The sequence below is a fragment of the Pleurodeles waltl genome, chromosome 2_1, assembly GCF_031143425.1.
Source record: "Pleurodeles waltl isolate 20211129_DDA chromosome 2_1, aPleWal1.hap1.20221129, whole genome shotgun sequence".
NCBI lineage: Eukaryota > Metazoa > Chordata > Amphibia > Caudata > Salamandridae > Pleurodeles > Pleurodeles waltl.
Window position 1 is genome coordinate 47,063,309 of NC_090438.1, and position 22,939 is coordinate 47,086,247.

Consider the following 22,939-nt stretch of genomic DNA (forward strand, 5'->3'; position numbering starts at 1 on the left):
CCAGGATCACACAACTACAGACAAGTGAGAAACTTAGTACCTCCAAACAATAAGAAATATGTTATTATACTCCTTAATCAAATCACCAAAATGTGTGTTCCTGTATGTTCCAGTCCCCAAAGTTATTTTATCTGCCAAATTTGGGAGCACTTAAAAATGGTTGAAAGGTTACCTATATTGGACAATGTCGTAGAAATGCACATCAGTGTAGCCCATTACTGCAAATTACTGGACACATCAATATAGAATTTATTGCGCAATGATACACATTACTGTACTATGATCCAAACTGGTAACCTGACACATTGTTACAGTATCTCAAAACACTATGGGGTCTATTCACAAACTGCACATGGTAGTGCGTTTAGTAGAAGTACAATGGTACTTCTCGCGTACAACAAAATGCGATTTACAAACGTACGTGCGGAGACCTACGCCTATGCATCAGGCTCTTCTATCTTTTCCATGCGGCGTTCTCTGCCCCAGTTGGAGAGATCTCCACACATTAAAGGGCACATTTTATTAGTCAATACGGTAGGAACATGGGGGAGTCTCTGGAAAAAGGGGAATACCTACCACTAAATGGGAGGACATCATGCAGGGGTAAAGAGTGAACTAGAAAGGTGTAAGGATGGGGTACGGGGGGACTAAGATGGGGTTTGAGTAGCAATATGCAAATACAAACACCCACACACAGAATAGTAAACCCATTGCTGTTCACAAGTGCACTTCTATGTGCAGCCAAAGAGGACCCAAAACAACAGTAAATGCTCTCCAACCCAGCCTTGGAGTAAGTCAAGCAGCACACATTGCCACTCAAAGGTTCAAAGGTGCTGCAACCCACTCCCCTAAAAAATAATGGCGCAGGCGCTTAAAAGAATATACCATAGAAAATATTGTAATTTTACATTTTATTTATATATATATCTATTCAGAACACAGAGCTGTACTCTGAATTACAGACACCAAAGTACCCGCACTCCACGACTAGTCTGTTTGCAGAATAAACTTTTTCTGCAAACAAACTAGCCGTGGAGTGCGAGTACTTTGGTGTCTGTAATTCAGGGTACGGCTCCGTGTTCTGAATATTTATGCCAGATTCCGGCATCCTTGACTCACATCGACCCCGTCACGGTGGAAGCAACCGGAAATGCCGGATTTGATGTTTATATATATATATATATATATATATGGAAAATGTCACTTACCCAGTGTACATCTGTTCGTGGCATGTTCCGCTGCAGATTCACTTGCTATGCATAGTCCTGCCATCTAGTGTTGGGCTCGGAGTGTTACAAGTTGTTTTTCTTCGAAGAAGTGTTTTCGAGCATGGGCATCGACTCCATCTTAGATTGTTTTCCCGCAGAGGGTAAGGTAGGAGTGATAGAATGTATAGAAAAGAGATGTCCATGCAAATTGAATAGAGATATATATACACATATTTACAAATGAATGTTTTAACTTAAACGGCTACAGGCTCCCGGGGAGGTGGGAGGGTGCATGTGAATCTGCAGCGGAACATGCCACGAACAGATGTACACTGGGTAAGTGACATTTTCCGTTCAATGGCATGTGTAGCTGCAGATACACATGCTGTGCATAGACTACAAAGCAGTTTTTCCTCCCATTATCGGTGGTCAGCCTGTAGGAATTGAAGTTGTTTGAAATAGTGTTCTTAGTACAGCTTGTCCTACTGTGGCTTGTTGTGTTGCTAACATATCTACACAGTAATGCTTGGTAAATGTATGGGGTGTTGACCAAGTGGCTGCTTTACAGATTTCTGTCATTGGTATATTTCCTAAAAATGCCATTGTTGCTCCTTTTTTCCTGGTGGAATGTGCTTTTGGCGTTACTAATAGCTGCCTTTTAGCTTTTAGGTAACATGTTTGGATGCATTTTACTATCCATCTATCTAGTCCTTCTTTTGAGATAGGATTAACAGTATGTGGTTTTTGGAACGCCACAAATAACTGTTTGGTTTTCCTAAATTATTTAGTTCTATCAATGTAATACATTATAGCTCTTCTAATGTCCAATGTATGCAGCGCTCTTTCTGCTACTGAGTTTGGCTGTGGGAAGAAGACTGGGAGTTCCACTGTTTGATTGATATGAAACGGTGATATCACCTTTGGTAGAAATTTTGGGTTTGTACGAAGTACAACTTTATGTTTGTGTACTTGTATGAAGGGTTGTTCAATAGTGAAAGCTTGGATTTCACTAACTCTCCTTAATAAAGTAATTGCAACTAGGAATGCAACTTTCCATGTTAGGTATTGAATCTGACACGAATGCATGGGTTCAAATGGTGGACCCATGAGTCGTATGAGTACAATATTTAGATTCCACGAAGGCACTGGGGGTGTTCTTGGTGGTATAATGCGTTTTAGTCCTTCCATGAAGGCTTTGATAACAGGGACTCTAAATAGAGAGGTGTGTTGTATATTTTGCAAATACGCTGAAATAGCAGTGAGATGTATTTTGATGGACGTGAAGGCTAAATTTGCTTTTTGCAGATGAAGCAATTAACCTACAATGTCTTGTATTGATGCTGAAAGAGGGACAATCTGTTTAGATTGACAATAAAACACAAACCTTTTCCATTTGTTCACCTAACACTGCCTGGTAGTGGGTTTTCTAGCTTGTTTAATTACTTCCATACACTCTGTTGGAAGATGTAGATATCCAAACTCTAAGACTTCAGGAGCCAAATCGCTGGATTGAGTTTTGGCATTTTGCGTTTTCGCTGGTGGCAAATAGGTCTATGTCTGGCGTTCCCCAGTGATGAAAGTATGTCTGAAGCACTTGGGGATGAATTTCCCATTCGTGTGTTTGGTGATTATCACGGCTGAGAACATCTGCTAATTGGTTGTGTATCCCTGGAATGTATTGTGCTACCAGGTGAATGTTGTTGTGTATTGCCCAATGCCAAATCTTTTGTGCTAGAAGGGACAGTTGCGATGAGTGGGTCCCTCCTTGTTTGTTTAGGTAATACATTGTAGTCATGTTGTCTGTTTTGATCAGAATGTGTTTGCGAACGAGAAGAGGTTGAAAGGCTTTGAGTGCTAGGAATACGGCTAGCAATTCTAGGTGATTTATGTGAAGTTGTTTGTGTTTGGTGTCCCATTGTCCTTGAATGTTGTGATTGTTGAGGTGTGCCCCCCATCCAATCATTGATGCATCTGTTGTAAGTGTGGTGTGAGGAACAGGGTCTTGAAATGGCCGCCCCTTGTTTACATTTGTGGAATTCCACCACTGAAGTGATATGCGTGTTTGGCGGTCTATCAACCCTAGATCTTGAAGTTGACCGTGTGCCTGTGACCATTGTTTTGCGAGGCACTGCTGTAAGGGCCGCGTGTTTAATCTTGCATTTGGGACAATGGCTATGCATGATGCCATCATGCCCAACAGTTTCATTACAAATTTGACTGTGTACTGTTGGCTTGACAGAATTTGTGCCAATACATTGTGGGATGTTTGTACCCTTTGTGGACTTGGGCTTGCAAGTGCTGTTTGCGTATTTAGTGTGGCTCCTAAATACTGTTGAATTTTCGCACGTTGCAAGTGGGATTTTTGGTAGTTTATAGAGAACCCTAGAGTGTGTAGGGTGTGTATTACATGATGTGTATGGTTTTGACACTGTGTATGACTGTTGGATTTTATTGGCCAATCGTCCAGATATGGAAAGACATGGATGTGTTGCCTTCTTAGGTAGGCTGCAACTACAGCAAGGCATTTTGTAAATACTCTGGGAGCTGTTGTTATCCCGAAGGGTAACACTTTGAACTGGTAATGTTTTCCCTGTATTACAAACCTGAGATATTTTCTGTGCGCTGGATGGATGGGTGTAAGGAAATGCCTCCTTGGCATGGTTGCCCCCTGACTTTTTGCCTTTGCTGATGCTATGTTTACAATTGAAAGTGTGCTGAGGCCTGCTAACCAGGCCCCAGCACCAGTGTTCTTTCCCTAACCTGTACTTTTGTATCCACAATTGGCAGACCCTGGCATCCAGATAAGTCCCTTGTAACTGGTACTTCTAGTACCAAGGGCCCTGATGCCAGGGAAGGTCTCTAAGGGCTGCAGCATGTCTTATGCCACCCTGGAGACCTCTCACTCAGCACAGACACACTGCTTGCCAGCTTGTGTGTGCTAGTGAGGACAAAACGAGTAAGTCGACATGGCACTCCCCTCAGGGTGCCATGCCAGCCTCTCACTGCCTATGCAGTATAGGTAAGTCACCCCTCTAGCAGGCCTTACAGCCCTAAGGCAGGGTGCACTATACCATAGGTGAGGGTACCAGTGCATGAGCACTGTACCCCTACAGTGTCTAAGCAAAACCTTAGACATTGTAAGTGCAGGGTAGCCATAAGAGTATATGGTCTGGGAGTCTGTTTTACACGAACTCCACAGCACCATAATGGCTACACTGAAAACTGGGAAGTTTGGTATCAAACTTCTCAGCACAATAAATGCACACTGATGCCAGTGTACATTTTATTGCAAAATACACCCCAGAGGGCACCTTAGAGGTGCCCCCTGAAACTTAACCGACTATCTGTGTAGGCTGACTAGTTCCAGCAGCCTGCCACACTAGAGACATGTTGCTGGCCCCATGGGGAGAGTGCCTTTGTCACTCTGAGGCCAGTAACAAAGCCTGCACTGGGTGGAGATGCTAACACCTCCCCCAGGCAGGAGCTGTAACACCTGGCGGTGAGCCTCAAAGGCTCACCCCTTTGTCACAGCACCGCAGGACACTCCAGCTAGTGGAGTTGCCCGCCCCCTCCGGCCCCGGCCCCCACTTTTGGCGGCAAGGCCGGAGAGAATAATGAGAATAACAAGGAGGAGTCACTGGCCAGTCAGGACAGCCCCTAAGGTGTCCTGAGCTGAGGTGACTCTAACTTTTAGAAATCCTCCATCTTGCAGATGGAGGATTCCCCCAATAGGGTTAGGATTGTGACCCCCTCCCCTTGGGAGGAGGCACAAAGAGGGTGTACCCACCCTCAGGGCTAGTAGCCATTGGCTACTAACCCCCCAGACCTAAACACGCCCTTAAATTTAGTATTTAAGGGCTACCCTGAACCCGAGAAAATTAGATTCCTGCAACAACAAGAAGAAGGACTGCCTAGCTGAAAACCCCTGCAGAGGAAGACCTGAAGACAACTGCCTTGGCTCCAGAAACTCACCGGCCTGTCTCCTGCCTTCCAAAGAACTCTGCTCCAGCGACGCCTTCCAAAGGGACCAGCGACCTCTGAATCCTCTGAGGACTGCCCTACTTCGACGACGACAAGAAACTCCCGAGGACAGCGGACCTGCTCCAAAAAGACTGCAACTTTATCCAAAGGAGCAGCTTTAAAGACCCCTGCAATCTCCCCGCAAGAAGCGTGAGACTTGCAACACTGCACCCGGCGACCCCGACTCGGCTGGTGGAGAACCAACACCTCAGGGAGGACCCCCGGACTACTCTACGACTGTGAGTACCAAAACCTGTCCCCCCTGAGCCCCCACAGCGCCGCCTGCAGAGGGAATCCCGAGGCTTCCCCTGACCGCGACTCTCTGAAACCTAAGTCCCGACGCCTGGAAAAGACCCTGCACCCGCAGCCCCCAGGACCTGAAGGACCGGACTTTCACTGCAGAAGTGACCCCCAGGAGTCCCTCTCCCTTGCCCAAGTGGAGGTTTCCCCGAGGAAGCCCCCCCTTGCCTGCCTGCAGCGCTGAAGAGATCCCTTGATCTCTCATTGACTTACATTGCGAACCCGACGCTTGTTCTAACACTGCACCCGGCCGCCCCCGCGCTGCTGGTGTGGTAACTTTGGGGTTGCTCTGAACCTCCAACGGTGGGCTACCTTGGACCAAGAACTGAACCCTGTAAGTGTCTTACTTACCTGGTAAAACTAACAAATACTTACCTCCCCCAGGAACTGTGAAAATGGCACTAAGTGTCCACTTTTAAAATAGCTATTTGTGAATAACTTGAAAAGTATACATGCAATTGAAATGATTCAAAGTTCCTAATGTACTTACCTGCAATACCTTTCAAACAAGATATTACATGTTAAATTTGAACCTGTGGTTCTTAAAATAAACTAAGAAAAGATATTTTTCTATAACAAAACCTATTGGCTGGATTTGTCTCTGAGTGTGTGTACCTCATTTATTGTCTATGTGTATGTACAACAAATGCTTAACACTACTCCTTGGATAAGCCTACTACTCGACCACACTACCACAAAATAGAGCATTAGTATTATCTCTTTTTACCACTATTTTACCTCTAAGGGGAACCCTTGGACTCTGTGCATGCTATTCCTTACTTTGAAATAGCACATACAGAGCCAACTTCCTACAATGGGTATGCGAAAATACGCATCCTTGAGGTCTAATGTTGCCATGAAATCTTGTTTTTCTAGCAGTGGGACTACATCCTGTAGTGTTACCATGTGGACGTGTTCTGATAGGATGTAAAGATTGAGAGTTCTGAGATCTAGTATTGGTCTCAAGGTTCCATCTTTTTTGGGACTAAAGAAGTACAGGGAGTAAACCCCTGTTCCTATTTGATGTTGTGGTACAAGCTCTATGGCTTGTTTGAGTAATAGTGACTGTACTTCTTGCAACATGGAGATATGTTGGGAGAAGAGTTTGTGTGGTTTTGGAGGTATATCTGGGGGAATTTGTGCCACTTCTATGCAATAACCATTGCGGATAATAGACAATACCCAGTTGTCTGTTGTAATGTGTAACCAATTTTTGTGGAACGTTTGTAGTCTTTCTCCCACAGGTGTGTGATGAGGGAAGATGTGGAGCGAGTCACTGTTTTGTGTGTGAGGCTTGTTTTGCTGGCTGATATTTTCCTCTACCTCTGGGGAATTGGCCTTTATAATTTCCTCTAAACCCACCTTGTTGGTATTGAGGCTGGTAAGATGATTTGGATTGTGAGGTGGATGCCTCAGGTGTTTGTGCTCTAAAACCACCCCTGTATTGAGGTTTCCGAAATGAACCTCTGTATTGCGTAGTATACAGAGCAACCATGGCTTTAGCAGTGTCTGAGTCTTTCTTCATCTTTTCATTGGCCGTATCAACTTCAGGGCCAAAAAGCTGTTTCTCATTGAATGGCATATTAAGGACAGCCTGCTGGAATTCAGGCTTAAACCCTGACGACCGAACCCATGCGTGTCTCCTAATAGTAACAGCAGTATTGATTGTTCTAGCTGCTGCATCTGCTGAGTCTAGGGCTGGCCTAATCTGGTTGTTAGTAATAGCCTGCCCTTCCTCGACTATTTGTTGTGCCCTCTTTTGTTGATCTGTGGGGAGATGCTGGATGATATCTTTCATCTCGTCCCAGTGGGCCCTATCATACCTAGCCAGTAGCGCTTGGGAGTTGGCTATTCTCCAATGATTGGATGATTGCGATGCTACTCTTTTCCCAGCAGCATCGAATTTCCTGCTCTCCTTGTCTGGTGGTGGTGCATCAATAGATGACTGAGAGTTGGCCCTTTTCCTTGCTGCACTCACAACTACTGAATCAGGAGACAGCTGTTGAGTCATGAATGCCAGGTCAGAGGGAGGTGGTTTATATTTTTTCTCCACTCTGGGAGTGATGATCCTGGCCTTGACTGGCTCTTGAAATATTTGATGTGCGTGCTTTAACATGCCTGGAAGCATGGGAAAGGACTGGTAAGTAGTGTGAGTGGAGGATAATGTATTAAAAAGAAAATCATCCTCAAAAGGCTGGGTGGGCATGGCAACATTGTGGTATGATGCCGCCCTAGCCAGAACTTGAGTGTATCCAGTGCTATCTGCCGGTGGTGATGGTCTGGAAGGATAGCAGTCTGGGCTGTTAACCGAAATGGGATCTGAATCATAGAGATCCCATGGATCGACATTGTCCTGTTGTGAGTCTACAGAATGTACAGGAGACTGTGCAGGTGTAGGAGTAGTAGGTGGAGAGACAAGCAGGTGATGAGAATGAGGAGACTGATGAGGTGAAAATTGTGGAGGTGGAGATTTTTGCTTAGGCCTTGGCACTTTAGCTGGTGGCTGATCAGTGTCCAATTGTCCTTGAAAGGCTAGCTTCCTGTTAGGCTTCAGAGGAGGTGCAGTTATAATCTTGCAAGTGTCTTTATGAATATGAATTCTGGCCTGCCTTTCATCAATGTCCTCCATTTGTGTGAATTCCTCCGAAAATCTATGGCTTTCTTTAAATTGTTTCAAAAGTCCATGCTCCTGTGTGCAGCTGGGTTTTTCGGCTCCGAAGCCGGTTTTCTCGGGATGGAAAGGCCGTAAGTGGATGTTGGCCTCGGCTCTGAAAGTGATTTTCGAGGCTTCGACTCAATGGGTCGGTGTTGCCTGTTTCGGAGCTAGTGCTTCGGCTCGAGTCCGAAGGCTTCGGTGGCGTGGCCTTTCTTGGTGCCGAAGTTGTTGCTTGGTCACCTGAGGTCTTTTTGTGGGTGGAGCCATGGCCTTCTGGCAGTGGCGTTCCTGAGGCCTTACGTTTGGGCTTGGATTGGACAGGGGCAGGCATACACACGTGCTGTCCTGCCGTGACCGGTCTGTCCTCGTCGGACTCTTGCTCGGAGTCGGAAGTTCGAACGGAGACAACCGTGTGTCTGATGTCCTCCTCCTCCACGTCGAGACATTCGGTGCTTTTCGACGCCATTTCCAACCTTTGCGCTCTTCTGTCTGATAGAGTCTTCTTCGAGCAGAAGGATCTGCAGGCCTCACAAGTATCCTCTTGATGGTCTGGAGATAGACAAAGATTACAGACGAGATGTTGGTCTGTATATGGGAACTTGGCGTGGCACCGAGGACAGAAGCGAAATGGGGTCCGGTCCATGAGGCTTCCACGCGGTCGGCCCGACTAGGCCCGAGTTGGGCGCGGGTGCCTCGAAGGGCGATTAAAGAAGTTGGATCCGCCTGTACCGAAGTGTCGATGAGAGATGATATGCGATCGAAACAATACCCACGAATTAGAGAGTTTTTATAACTTTTCCGACTCGAACTACCGGAGCGAAAAGAAACATGTCCGAACCCGATGGCGGAAAGAAAACAATCTAAGATGGAGTCGATGTCCATGCACAATTGAGCTGAAGAGGAGGAGTCACTCGATCCCGTGACTCGAAAACACTTCTTCGAAGAAAAACAACTTGTAACACTCCGAGCCTAACACTAGATGGCAGGACTATGCATAGCATGTGTTTCTGCAGCTACACATGCCATCGTATATATATATATATATATATATATATATATATATATATATATATATATATATATATATATATATATTTATTGAAAAAAAGCAAAGGTTAAAGTAACATTATGGCTAGGTGAAACTTTCAGTGACAAGATAATGTTTTAAACTAAAAAATACACTGACATTCACAAGTTATAGTTATCTCTAGTGACTATAACGCATGCCGTAAAGTAACTATAACTTCTGTTCCCGCCATGCAGCGTTGTCATCAATGATGTTAGTTCAGTAGTTACCAGTAATGCTATCAATGATGTTAGAGATCATGTTATGGTGATGTAATATGTGGGGTACTTAGCTGTGTATGGGGAGCCGACCCAGGGACACAGTGAGTGAGCCTTCCCCAGGGGATTGTATCCCTGTGGCCTTAAGAGGCTTGGGGAGGAGGACCGTGCGCCCCCTCTTCTTGCATAGATATTCCAGGCCCCTGAGGATGGGCTCTCCAGGTCCATAATCAGTTTAGGTAGGGGGGTCACGCACCCACTCCCCTTCAATAATTAGGGTGGGCCATGGGTGCCGGGGGCCATAATTGTCTCAAGGAGGGGGGCCGCACGTTCCCTTCCCTTCAATAATTATGCCCGGCTCTGGGTAATGGGGTGCCCGGGTCCGTAATCAGCTAGGGGAGTGGGACCGAATGAGCACCTGTGCTTTCTTAATGATATTGGGCCCCAGGGGATGAGGTTCCCGGGGCTCTAATCAGCTCAGGGATGGGGTTCCACAAATGCCCCTCCCCACTTAATATTATGCATTGACCCCCAGGACATGGTTTTCCCTGGTGTTCATTTAAAGTTAAAAAATATGGTTACTACCATTTGTTTTTTGTAGCGATCCTGCTAGAGTACTGCAGAATTGCAGTAAAAATCCCAGTTTTTTTATTTTGGCCCCTGGGGGTGTGTCTCCGGGAACCCCCATAGGGGCTGGGGGCAGGGTATCCTTACCCTACCTTATATCTTTTTTTTTTACTCCTTTTCAGTAAGGGCCAGATGTATCAAGTTTCCCAACAGCGATGACCAAATTGCGTTTTTTTGCAAAACGCAATTAAGTAATCGCTATTGGAATGTATGAAACTCCAGGAGTTTTATATAGCAATTCACAAGGGCTCACAAATGGACCTACCTCATTAATATTTATAAGGTAGGTCACAATTTGCGACTCATTGTGAGTGGCTACAATCACAGGGACGGTGGCCTGCTGGGCTCAGCAGACCATCATGTCTGTGATTGCTTTTCAATAAAGCAATTTTTTTTTTTAATGCAGCCCATTTTCCTTAAAGGAAAATGGGATGTGTTTACAAAGAAAAATGAAAAGTTTTCTTTTAATTTTTTAAGAGTAGGCAGTGGTCCGTGGGACCAGTGCCTGCTCTTAAAAAATGTTTTCGCTGCCTTTCACAAAGGGGAATGGGTCCCTTGGGGACCCCTTCCTCTTTGCGAATGGGTTACCACCAATTTGAAATTGGTGGTAATTGCGATTGTTTTGCGACTGCATTCACGATCACAAAACAATCATACATACCTCTGCGATTCGGTATTAGGAAGGGACGCCCCTTAACACGCCCCTTCCTAATACCGAATCGGTATGTAGTCACAAAGCCAGTTTGCGATTCGGTAACAAGTTACCGAATCGCAAATTGGATTTGATACATACCAAAACGGATTTTTGCAATTGCAAAAATGTTTGATACATCTGGTCTTCAGTCCCCAGAGCCCTATAATGGCTGCAGCAACATTTATGTTCATGTTGCAGCCAGCCAATCAGAATGCTCGCTCCTGTGAGGGTGAGATGGCCCAAAGGGAAAAAAGTTCCCAAGGACAATCATAATGTTCTCTTTTATTAACAACTTTATGTAACATATTGAGCCCCAAGGTTGGGCTTCACTATGAAACATAAACACCATAAGCAATGCATAACATCCAGAACCAAAACTTTGCCCCATCCAAATGTTCAAAGAGTGACCATACAATTCGTAACCCCTATGGTGAACCCATCAGTAACACTCTCCCACCCTCTTGCGTCACATACCTCAAGATCTCCACTCCTCTACCCCAGCTGTCCGCTCCTCCACCATGCGCACCAAATCGGGAGGACAGGGTATCCCTCTTTGGCACTTGACTCAGGAATGAAAGCAAATCTATATCTTCTCGTACCCTGCGATGGAGTCACGCACAAGGGCAGTAAGCCGTCCCATTACGTGAATATTCCAGATCTTGGTCCTCCACTTGCCCAGTTTCAGTGGGATTGGTGTTCGCCAATGTTGCACTATCACTAGACGAGCAGCCAGGAGTAACGAGGCAAGCAGTCTAGTCGTGGAGGAGGAGAGGAGGGACAGCCCATCGACCATACTCAGTAGGACCAGGCACAGCTGCAACGGAAGATGCACACCTGTGATCTCTTGAATGACCCTTAGCACCTGAACCCAGAATAGTTGTGTGCCTGGACATTCCCACCACATGTGGAGGTACGTCCCTCTTGACCCGCAGACTCTCCAGCAAGTGCAGGGGCATCTGTCATTGCTCTGAGGCAGACGAGGGTCAGGTACCAATATACCATAATCTTAAAAGCATTCACCCTATGCTGGAGACATAAGAAGGAGCGAGTGGCCTGCTTCCATATTAATATCCTGCCCCCTCCATCAAGTCCAAATCTAGGTCTTCCGCCAATTGGCATGTGTACGGGAGCTGGGTTATGGCGTAACTGGTGGCCAGAGCTTTGCACAGGTGAGTCAGCACTTTTAAGGTGTCTCTCTGAGAAGATATCTTCAATTAATGTGGTTGCACACGATTCTTGCAGCAAACCTCTGGCTGTCTTGACCAATTCAAGACTTGTGGGATATGGAACAGGTCTCAGGGGCCCAAGTGAAAGTCACTGACGCACTAGACTCTCACCTTTGGAGCGTCCCATTGAGTATAGCTGTCCTAAGCATAACGTTGCCCCACCTCCTAAAGATAGATAGACACTGTGCATAATTCCAGGTGGAAAATCTGGGTTCCCCACCAGCAGAGTCCAGGGAGAAAGAATGTTGTTCTCCCCTTCGTCCTCTGGGCCTTTGTCCAATAGTATAAGGTCACTCCATTGGAGCATCTCAAGGCAGAAGTGGGGCCTTGAGCTTGTGGGGCATCCAAAGCAAGTGGTGGAGAGGGCACCCCTCCAGATCCATCTGGCAACGGGGCTTGTCAGTGTCTGAGGAGAGCACCACATAGGGCAGGGAAATCTGTACAGCCAATAGAGATCACCCAATGTCAGGCACCCGCTCTATTTTTTTCAGTTGTTCTTGCTGGACTCTCACAACAGTCCCTTGAACCCAACCGTCCAGATATACAATTTATTTTAAAACTGCTGAAGGTATTTACACTAACTCGCAAGCACCCTTTCAGGACCAAGGTCTAGCTTCCTGCCAAATGTGGTGTAATTCTGTTCAGCTGTTTTGGCTGTAAGGCTGTTCAAAAATTCTTCTAGAAATTGAATGGGGATTTTACGTTTCACAATCCCCCTTTTTCTAGTCCCCTGTTTGACAAATCACTTCAAAACTTTCTATGAAGAATCTAAACAAAAATTACAATTCTTTTGGAAAGTTTCGTGGAGATTCAAACAAACAGCAAAAATATCCATTTCCTATAGAAACGCAGACCTAATTATAAATACCAAGTGGCAATAACCACTAGGCTTTTATAAAAATAAAAAAAACACCAACATAATTTATCACGCAATTCTCATTGCACGTACATGCATATTCCATGAATCCATAAAATCTTTAAAAGAATAATTTTCGGAAGTAAAAAATTCCAATCACCCACTTAATCCCTCCGAGGATTATAACATCCAGATTGAAAACACCGTAAGAGCAGCAAAACGTCATTCCAAAGGCACCAAGTACTAAAGGGCCAGGCTAGAGGATGGCGACGACCCAGCTAGAAAGGCGACCCTTTAGCAGCCGGCGCCTTTCACGGTGATAAACATCCCAGATTCCCAAGGAAGGACCAATAGAATCGGGCAGGCGCAGTCCTACAGCATCCATTACAACGCAATCAGGAGGGTCAACATATAGAACATTTTTGCAAGACTGAAGCGCAACCCAGGGAGAAAAATAACTAGTTTGCCACATGCAAGGAACAACATGGGGTGAGGGGTTGTCAAAAAGCGATTAATATAAAAAACGTTTTTACAATTTCAGAGCGCAACCCATCCAAGTAATGTCCATATAGCGTTACACCTAGTTTAAGCATCAATAGGGCAGAACACAGAGCAAAATCTACAGTCCACATTGACAAACAGCCATCCAGCACCTGTGAAAAAGGTCTGCCAAGAAGATAAAGGCTGTCATATAAGAGAAACCAGATTAAAAAGCACTGATGGGATACAAAAGTATAAAAACTGACAAGCAGCCGTCCAGCGGCAGTAAAAAGGGACTGCCCAATAGATAAAAGCTGCCATATTAAATAAACCAGATTACAAAGCAGCGACGAGGCACAAAGCATCACAAAGGGTAGCTGTAATAACCCAGTTCAGGAAGCTATGGGGGAATTAAGCCAAAGCAACAGGCCTATCCGTGCTTAATTTGAGGTGGTGGTTTCTGGTGTGTGGCACTGGCACTTATTTTTGAGGGCCGACACTTATTTTTCTGCCTCAAGCATTTACTGCGAGCAAAAGATACATATGGGAAAGACTGAGGAAGAGAAAAAAGAAAAAGCGTCACAAAAGGAGAAAGCAGAAAGCTGCAAGAGTGAGCTGAAAGGGCAGGGAGTGGTTGTAAATGGATTAAAGAGGCCCGTAATGGCTTCAGGATTACGTTGCCTCAGTATTCCGTGTTCGCGCATTTAATTACAACACCCACGTGTTTCAGAGGAGAGCTCTGGGCACCGACATGTTTTTATTTACAAATTAAGCACTGAGGCCCATTTAAGGAAATCGATTAATTAATTATATATGACCTTAAGGGTCTCCTTACAACCCCACCCTGGAAACCTGTAAGATGGTTGAAGAATTGAACCATTTGGATGTTCAGCATCAGGTTCCGTGGGTTTTACGACTCAATGAGCACTTGGATGCTACTTCAGACTCCCAGGGCCAATAATTCTTTGCACAGAAATGACCTCTGATAAGACAATAAGCACGGGCAAACGTACATAGTTTCTTCTTCAAACTTGCATAGCCGGCATGTTTTGTTCACAGGATTGCCACCTTCCAACCACTTAGGAGTATGATCCAGGGTTGGTAATGACCCTAGTCGCAGAGCCATGAATTTTCACTCAACAAACAGGGGAAAAAAACTGAAGAAAAGAGCGAAAACTTGGGGGAAAGCAAGGAGAAGCCAAACAAAAAATGAGGAAAAAAGAAAGGAGAAAGCAGTGAAAACGAGGAAAAAGCAAGCAGAAGGCACACAAAAAAACAGGGGAAAAGGCAAGGAGAAAGCAGTCAGAACGAGGGAAAGTCAAGGAGCGGGCACACAAAAAACTGGGAAAAAGCATTGAGAAAGCAGAGAGAACGAGGGAAAAGCAAGGAGAAGGCACTCAAAAAACATGGGAAAAAGTAAGGAAGAAGCAGTAAGAACAAGGAAAAAACAAGGAGAAGACAAAAAACGGGGGGGAAAACAAGGGAAAAGGAAGGAGAAGGCACACAAAAACAGGAGAAAAATCAAAGAGACAGTGAGAACGAGAGAAAAGGCACACAAAAACAGGAGAAAAAGAAAGTAGAAAGCAGTGGAAACGAGGGAAAAGCAAGGAGAAGGCACACAAAAACTTGAGAAAAGGCAAGGAGAAAGCAGTGAAACGAGGGGAAAGCAAGGGGAGGGCACACAAAAATTAGGAAAAAGCATGGAGAAAGCAGTGAAAACGAGGGACAGCAAGGAGAAAACAGTGAAAACGAGGGGACAGCAAGGAGAAAGCAGTGAAAACTAGGTAAAAGCAAAGAAGGCACAAAAAAAACAGGGGAAAAAACAAAGACAAAAGCAGCAAGAATAAGGGAAAAGCAAGGAGAAGGCACTCAAACAGAAGAAAAAGCAAGGAAGACGCAGGGAAAATGCAGGTAAAGCAAGGAGTGGGTACAAGGAATGGGAGAAAAAAACAAGGAGAAAGCAGTGAAAATGATGGAAAAGCAAGGGGAAGGCACTCAAAAAACTAGGGTAAAAAGCAAGGAGAAAGCCGTGAAAATGAGGGAAAAGCAAGGAGAAGGCACTCAAAAAATAGAGGGTGAAAGCAATGAGAAGACGGGTACAAGAGAGATGCAGCAGCGCGGGGAGAGCTGGGCCTTTTTAAATATTTTTGCCATGGATTCGCAGATCCACCAAGATTTTAAGACACACATTTTGTTTTTAAAAATAAACGTTTTCGCCCCTGGCAGGGTCCCTGATGGACCCCACCACCAGACCTCGGGTCAGGGTATTCCTACCCTGCCCCCTTTGTTTTTTTTTTGTTTTTTACTTTTTTGGGGGACTCGGCCGAGTCAAGAGTCCCAAGATGGCTGACAGCGCTTGCTAGTCTCAGCATGAGATCTATTGGATCTGCAGAGGATCCACGTCCCTTGATATCTATAGTTCTTTTTCCTTTAATATCTCCAAAACTACTGAACAGATTTACACCAAATAACAAAAAAGGCTCTTTCTTGACCCAGAGCTACCTTTCTTCCAGCGGTTCGGGCTACAATCTTGTTTAAAATCCCTAAGGGAACCTGCATGGGGAACACATGTTTTTAGGCCCCCTCCTTTTTCTCGGTCCCCGCTTGACGAATCATCCCGAAATTTCCACGCAGCAGCTAAAGTGACTGAGGTACTAGTTTTGAAAATTTCATGACGATTCATCAAATGGCACCAAAATTATAGGAAAAAAATAATACTTTTCCTATGGAAACTAGGGGCTAGATGTACGACCCTTTGGTATTGCGACTCGCAATTTGTGAATCTTTTAAAAAATTGGGAGTCGCAATACCAAATGCATAACAGTGTAACTCACACTGTTTGCAATTCCCAGTGGGGTCGCAAATGACCCACCTCATTAATATTCATGAGGTAGCTCGCAATTTGCAACCCCATTGCTGAATGGCCGCCCTCACAGGGATGGCGGCCTGCTGGAGACCCCCATGTCTGTGATTGCTTTTAAATAAAGCAGTATTTTATTTTCAAACGCAGCCTGTTTTCCTTAAAGGAAAACGGAATGCATTTCGACAACAAAAATGAAAAGTTTTCTTTTCTTTTTTCAGAGCAGGCAGTGGTCCCTGGGACCACTGCCTGCTCTGGAGAAATATTTTCGCATGCATTCACAAAGGGGGGGTGTCCCTTGGGGTCCCCTTCCCATTTGCGAATGGGTTTGCACCAATTTGAAATTGGTGGTAACTGCGATTCTTTTGTGACCACATTCACGGTCACAAAACTATCACACATTGCACTGTGACTTGCAGTTAAGAAGGGAACGTCCCTTCCTAATTGCGAATGGCAAACCCTTTATGCGAATTGGTAAAAAGATTACTGAATCACAAAATTGGGTTTGTGCATTGCAAAATGCTTTTTTCTTGTCGCTTTACAACAAGAAAAAAGCTTTGTACATGTGGCCCTTGGTCCTAACTATAACTACTTACTGGCTGTCAATAGCAGGTAATATATAGATGTATATGTATTTCTAGAAATTTCTCCTATCATTTTTATATTAAAACATATATGTTTATATAATTTAAATAATTGTAATTTGTTATTAAATGTTGAATTTTATTTAAGTATTTTAAAATTATTTTAATTTATTCAATAAAAAATCATCAGAATATAAGGTTTTTACATATATGTATATGTACAATTATAGTTTTTTCAATAAAAATAATAATATAGCATAATATATATACATATATAAAACACGTTATATTCAGAATCTTTTTTATGAAATAAATTATAATATTTATATTTTTTCTAAATAATCAAATAAAATTCAAACTTAAGAAATCAAAATTAATTAAAATTGTATAAACAAATACGTTTTATTATAAAAGTGAGAGTGGGGGTAATTTCTAAGAAATATCTTAAATAACAATAATTATAAATGTAGTTAATAGTTATACGTTTTTGGTTAATAATTATTTTAAGTTATGTTACATTTTTATTTTATATTAAAATCGTTTAAATATTGTTTTGATAATTTTTAAACTTTATTATTTCTGTATACATTACATAGGGAAATCTCCTTTTTGATGGCTGAGCCGTTCGCCTACCTATAAAAAGTTAATTGAAGTAAGTTTACACTCATGAATCCTGTACTAGCGGGCTGCACCGCCTGTTCTTATGGGCTGGAGAGACGCAAGTTGGCACCTATTAGTAAATTTACACTAAAAATGAGAAATAGCAAAAAATGTAAAGTTACTACTAGGTGCAGTAGTAAATTTACACATGAAAATCTACACACGTAAATTTACTTCAATAGAACCCTATATGTTCCACATAGGGCCTATTACAATAATCATTGGACTGGTGCTTGTGTGATTTTGGGAGCATGAGAGGGGTAGGGGTATGAGCACCTGCCAAAAATGTGGCTTCTTTAGGCTTTGTAGGGGTAGGCAGAATCTGAGCCCTTAAAAGATTTATAGTTACTGCTCAGGTTGCCAGCCTTGATTTCTCTATAAATTCTTTCCTGCTCATGAGGTGTATCTGTAAAGCATTAGGCAGTATTCCTGTCTACAAAAAGGTGCTTGGTAAATATTAATGTCACCAGCACCCGCCCCTGCCCATTGGGCAGCATTTTATTTATTTGACAGCATCTCTGGCTTCTGAATGTTGCCATATGAATTGCTGGGCCTGCTCTGATGCCTCGTCTTTTTAGACGTAGAACCACCAGTGCTTAATTTGTGCTTGTTGTTTCCGGTGCTGAACACCGGCACTTATTTTTGAGGGCCGGCGCTTATTTTTCTGCCGCAAGCATTTGCTGTGAGCAAAAGACACATATGGGAAAGACGGAGGAAGAGAAAAATGAAAAAGCGTCACAAAGGGAGAAAGCTGCAGGAGTGAGCTGAAGGGGCAGGGAGTGGCTGTAAATGGAATGAAGAGGCCCGAGATGGCTTCATGATTACGCTGCCTCAGTATTCCATACTGGCACATTAAATGCAGCGGCCGCAAGTTTCAGAGGAGGGATTTGGGCACAGCACATTTTTATTTACAAATTAAGCACTAAGAACCACACAGCCCTCGCTGTGCTGGTGATGTGTAGCTGCCACTATGTTGTAATCCTAATTATAATTTGCACACCTATATCTCACACTTCCTCCCCCATGACATTGCAAGGCACTATGCCCCAAGCTAAGATAAGAGCACCTCTCTGGTCTCTCACACGTGACACCAAAACATTTCCACATAGGATCACAACAGATAAAACACTCAACTATGGACTCTCCAACGTTGTAGCATGGCAGCCATCTAAAATGTGTTTTGGCACCCAGACATCAGGGTATTTTGTTTGTAATACCTTTATTTTTCAGAGTTTGCAGTGTTATAAGGAGAGAAACATGGTAAATGAAAAACAGATTCAAAAAGCTGCCACTAACACATGTCCACAGACTAACCACAGCACTGCAAAAAATACAATCAATACAGACATTGGAGAGAGCTTGGAGTCACAACGCTGAGAATCGGGGTCAGACACCCGAGTAAGTACCTTAGAAAGGACAACGCCTGTAGCAGCCGGGCCCCCCCCCCCAACAGTAGCAGCCAAGGCTGCTTTAATCCACGTTGTCTGTACTAGTATCCACATCTGATCCTGCATCATTGCCTTCATATGACTGAAACCGCCCCAGCACCAATGCCCAGTTGGCAATGTCTTCTTGGGCTGTAGCATCATATCTAGCCAGCTTAATGTGTTGTTCTTGAGCCACTGCCCAGTCCATGCCATCTCTGACCCACATTTCTACCTGATGTGCCCATGTACCCATCCAACAAATGACCATCCTTCTTTTTGCTGGGAGGAGGGAAAGTTGCAAGAATTTATAAGGCATTTTCCAGCCATTAGGCTGGGCCACCATACCCAGCAGGCATCACTGTGGTGTAAGTGGGAGCCAAAGGCCTGTAGCGCTTCAGTCCGTAGCACCACTTCCCTCCAATGAGCCTCCGCATGTCCAGGCAAAATGCAGAAAGGGGCCCTGTCCTCCCCACATGTGGCACATTTGGCCACACTGGTTTTGTAAATTTTACTGAGGGCATGTGGAGTGGTGTATGTTCCGTGAAGGCAGTGAACGTGTAGGAGTTTGAGTCTACCATTGCACAATACCTTGTGGACCACCGCACAGGCCAGACCGCAATCTTGGCCCGGGAAAGGTTCAACCAACTCAGTCCATCATGCATGTGGGGCCCTCAACCATGCATGTGGGGCCCTCACTGACAGCTTCCAGAGATCCCCCCTGAAAGTCCCATACAAGAGCGATATCAAGGTGCTTCCCCCACCCCAACGGAGAAGCCCCCCCAATAGTTGTGATGGTGCCCACACCTCTTTCGCAGGATTCTCTAGTTTCGCATAGTGCGGGAATTGACTAACGCCCAACTGATAGGTATCCTGGACCTCTAGGTATGTGATAAAGACCTTTCCGGGGTACAGATCACCAGCCAGGAGGTAGCCCCCAGGCCCTCCATGGCTATGACTGTGTCTCTTGTATACCACATCAGGGTATTAAATGCCTTACAAATAATACAGTAGAATACAATGTCACTGGGATGATGTCATCTTTGACCCAATCATAGACTTCCACTGCTTCCACAATACCTCGTTCAGGTGCATCTGTCTCCCATAAAGTTTGTGAAACCTCCGATACTTTCCCAGTCGGTACTTGGCGAATATGAACTGCTGCCGGTCCTCGGAGGAACTCCATGGATTGATCCTTTCACTGGGAGGAACATTGAGGGTCCAGATCTCACTGGCTCCCTTGTTACCGACCTGCAGGAAGAGCTGGAAAGAGCCAAGATTTAAAAATCAGCACAGGTGACTCCAAGAGTTCCTGGTAGTGTGTGAAAAATACTAATACCTACTGAGAGATAGAGAGAGAGAGAAAGGGGAGAGAGATAGCGACACACACACACACATATATATATATATATATATATATATATATATATATATATATATATATATATATATATATATATATATACACATACTCGTGCCCTAAGGTAACTAGAACTTGTGCACCCACCATGCACAGTTTTTTCATCAAAAACTTTACTGCACATATTACATTGATATTATCAATGATGTTATCAAAGATGTCATTGGTGCTGTAATTTGTGGGGTAATTAGCAGTGCATAGAGGGGGCACAAGTTATAGTTACCTTAGGCCACAAGTTATAGTTACTTGAGATAACTAACCATAACAGGTGAATTTCTATGGTTTGGTACATTTAAAATGTGAGCGTAACTATAACATTCCTGTAACCTTTGTTTTTTTAAATGAATTTCTACATTTTTTTTTAATTCTGTTTCCCAATTATAACGTTACTGTAACCTTTGTTTTTTTCAGTGAATTTCTATGGTTTTTCTAAGGTAAAGTAATTTTCATTACTACGTTAATCCAAACACCACTGAGCACTGCCAAAGGCCGTGGTCCGACATTGTGGCCAACCCCCTCAACCACCCAAGCCCACACTGGGCACGACCCTTTGGCCGTGCGTGGCAGGAGTTGGCCGCGGCCTGTCTCTCTGGGTGTGAGAATAGGTGTGACATGGTGTATATGGGGATGAGAGGAGCTGTGAGAGAGTGTGTCTGGGTGTGATAGTGGGTGCATCAGTGTCCTAGTTGGTGCATCAGTGTCCGTGTGGGTCTGTGAGTGGGTGCATGAGGGTTTCAGTGGGTCTGTGAGTGGCTGTGTAAGAGTGTGAGTGGGTCTATGAGTAGGTGCGTGAGTGTCTGTGTGGGTCTGTGAGTGGGTGCATGAGGGTTTCAATGGGTCTGTGAGTGGCTGTGTAAGAGTGTGAGTGGGTCTATGAGTAGGTGCGTGAGTGTCTGGGTGTGAGAGTGAGTGCATCAGTGTCTTAGTGGGTGTGACAGAGTGTGTGCGGATCTGTTAGTATGGGTGTGAGGGTTCCACTGGTTCTGCGAGTGGGTGTGTGAGAGGGTCTGTGAGTATGTGCATGACTGAGTGGGTCTGTGCATGGGTGCGTGTGGGTGTGAGTGGGGCTGTGAGTGGGTGCGTAAGGCTCTGAGTAGGTGTGTGAGTGGGAGAAAGATTGAAAAAGAGAATCTGAGAGAGAGAGAGAGAGACAGAAAGAGAGATATAGAAAAAGAGAGCAAGAGATAGAGAGTTTTTTAGGTTTTGATGAATTATACATTTAGAATGAGATATTTCTGGACCATTTGAAAAGAAAAATTTATTTGTCAATTAAAAAGAATGAGATCACCTTTTAGTATGAACCTTAAACTTTAAAAGAAGAGAAAGTAGGGAAATAACCCCAGACACACCTGGTCTCGAACCCTCAACTTTCAGTTCACATTGAATTGCATGATAGCCCTGGGAAGGTGGTCCCCCGGGCTGCAGGGGCAGGCACTCACCCCGTTACAATTCTTTAACACCCCAGGTTGGTAGAAGTTGCCGGTGCTGCAGCGGGCCTGCCTTAAAATGAGAATGCCCCCGGGACTTCAGAATTAGCAGGCGCAGAAGACCGCACTTGTTTTTTTTTGTTTGCTTTTTATTTTCCCCAGATCCGCTGCAAATTGCGGCAAAAATGTAAAAATATGCTTTTTAGCTCTTGGGGAGGGTCCCTCTAGGACGCCAGCCCCAGAGCGAAGGGGTCAGGGTGACTCAACCCTGGGCCCTTTTCGTTTTTTTACACTTTTTTTCTGGGAATCAGCTGAAGCCGAGTCCTAAGATGGCCTCCACCACTTGAAGTGTTGACAGCCAATCAGATGTCAGCATGAGATTGGGAGGGTTTGCGAAGCCTTTGGTTCCCTATATTAACAAATTTGGATTTTCTTTAATTTCCCAAAAGCTACTGAACAGATTTACACCATATAACAAAAAGGTTGTTTCTGGACCAAGCGCTATCTTTCAGCCAACTTTGGTGTAATTCTGTCCAGTGGTTCGGGCGCTATCGCTGTTCGAAATCCCTATGGAAAAATGAAAGTGTTTTGGGGCCTCCCCCTTTTTCTCGGCCCCCGCTTGATGGATCACCCCGAAATTTTCCAGGTAGCACCTGACGTGACTGTCGAATTTGTTTGGAAAATTTTGTGAAGATTCGTCAACCAGCACCAAAGATTTAGGCAAGTAAAAAACACTTTTTCTACAGAAACTAGGTCCTAACTATAACTAACTAGTGGTGACAGCCACTAGGTAATATATATATATTTATATATACATATATAGTGAGAGATAGAGCGAGAAAGAGATTTTGCAGGGGACAGAGCTAGAGACAGAAAAAGAAAGAGCAAGATAAAAGACAAGATAGAGACAGTGAGAAAGCAAGTGAGAGAGACAGCGATAGAGAAGAGAAAGAGATAATGGGAGAAATATATGTATTTAGATACACACACTGAAGGAAAGCAATAGAGAGAAAGAAAGAGAGAGAGCGAGAGAGAGAGAAAGAGGGAGATAGCAGGTACAGGGAGGAGAGAGAAAGAGATAGGGAGAAGGGGAAAAGAGAGAAAGCTATAAAAAGTGAGAAAATCAGAGCAGGAGAGTGAACAAGAACATCAAATAGAGATTCAAGTTTTCATAATTTTTCTGCCACTGACCAGAGTTCTCCTCTTATCTTGT

At 44.3% G+C, this 22,939-nt stretch overlaps 1 protein-coding gene across 4 annotated transcripts in view; it reads right to left on the reverse strand.

Moving 5' to 3' along the window:
* LOC138261056 (arf-GAP with Rho-GAP domain, ANK repeat and PH domain-containing protein 1-like) overlaps window positions 1–22,939 on the reverse strand; it is a 214,305-nt gene that overhangs the window by 78,363 nt on the left and 113,003 nt on the right. For all 4 annotated transcript variants that reach the window (XM_069209692.1, XM_069209676.1, XM_069209685.1 and 1 more), the window contains one exon: window positions 19,960–20,142. In XM_069209692.1, the coding sequence (XP_069065793.1) occupies window positions 19,960–20,142 (183 nt within the window). The remainder of the gene's footprint in view (window positions 1–19,959; window positions 20,143–22,939) is intronic.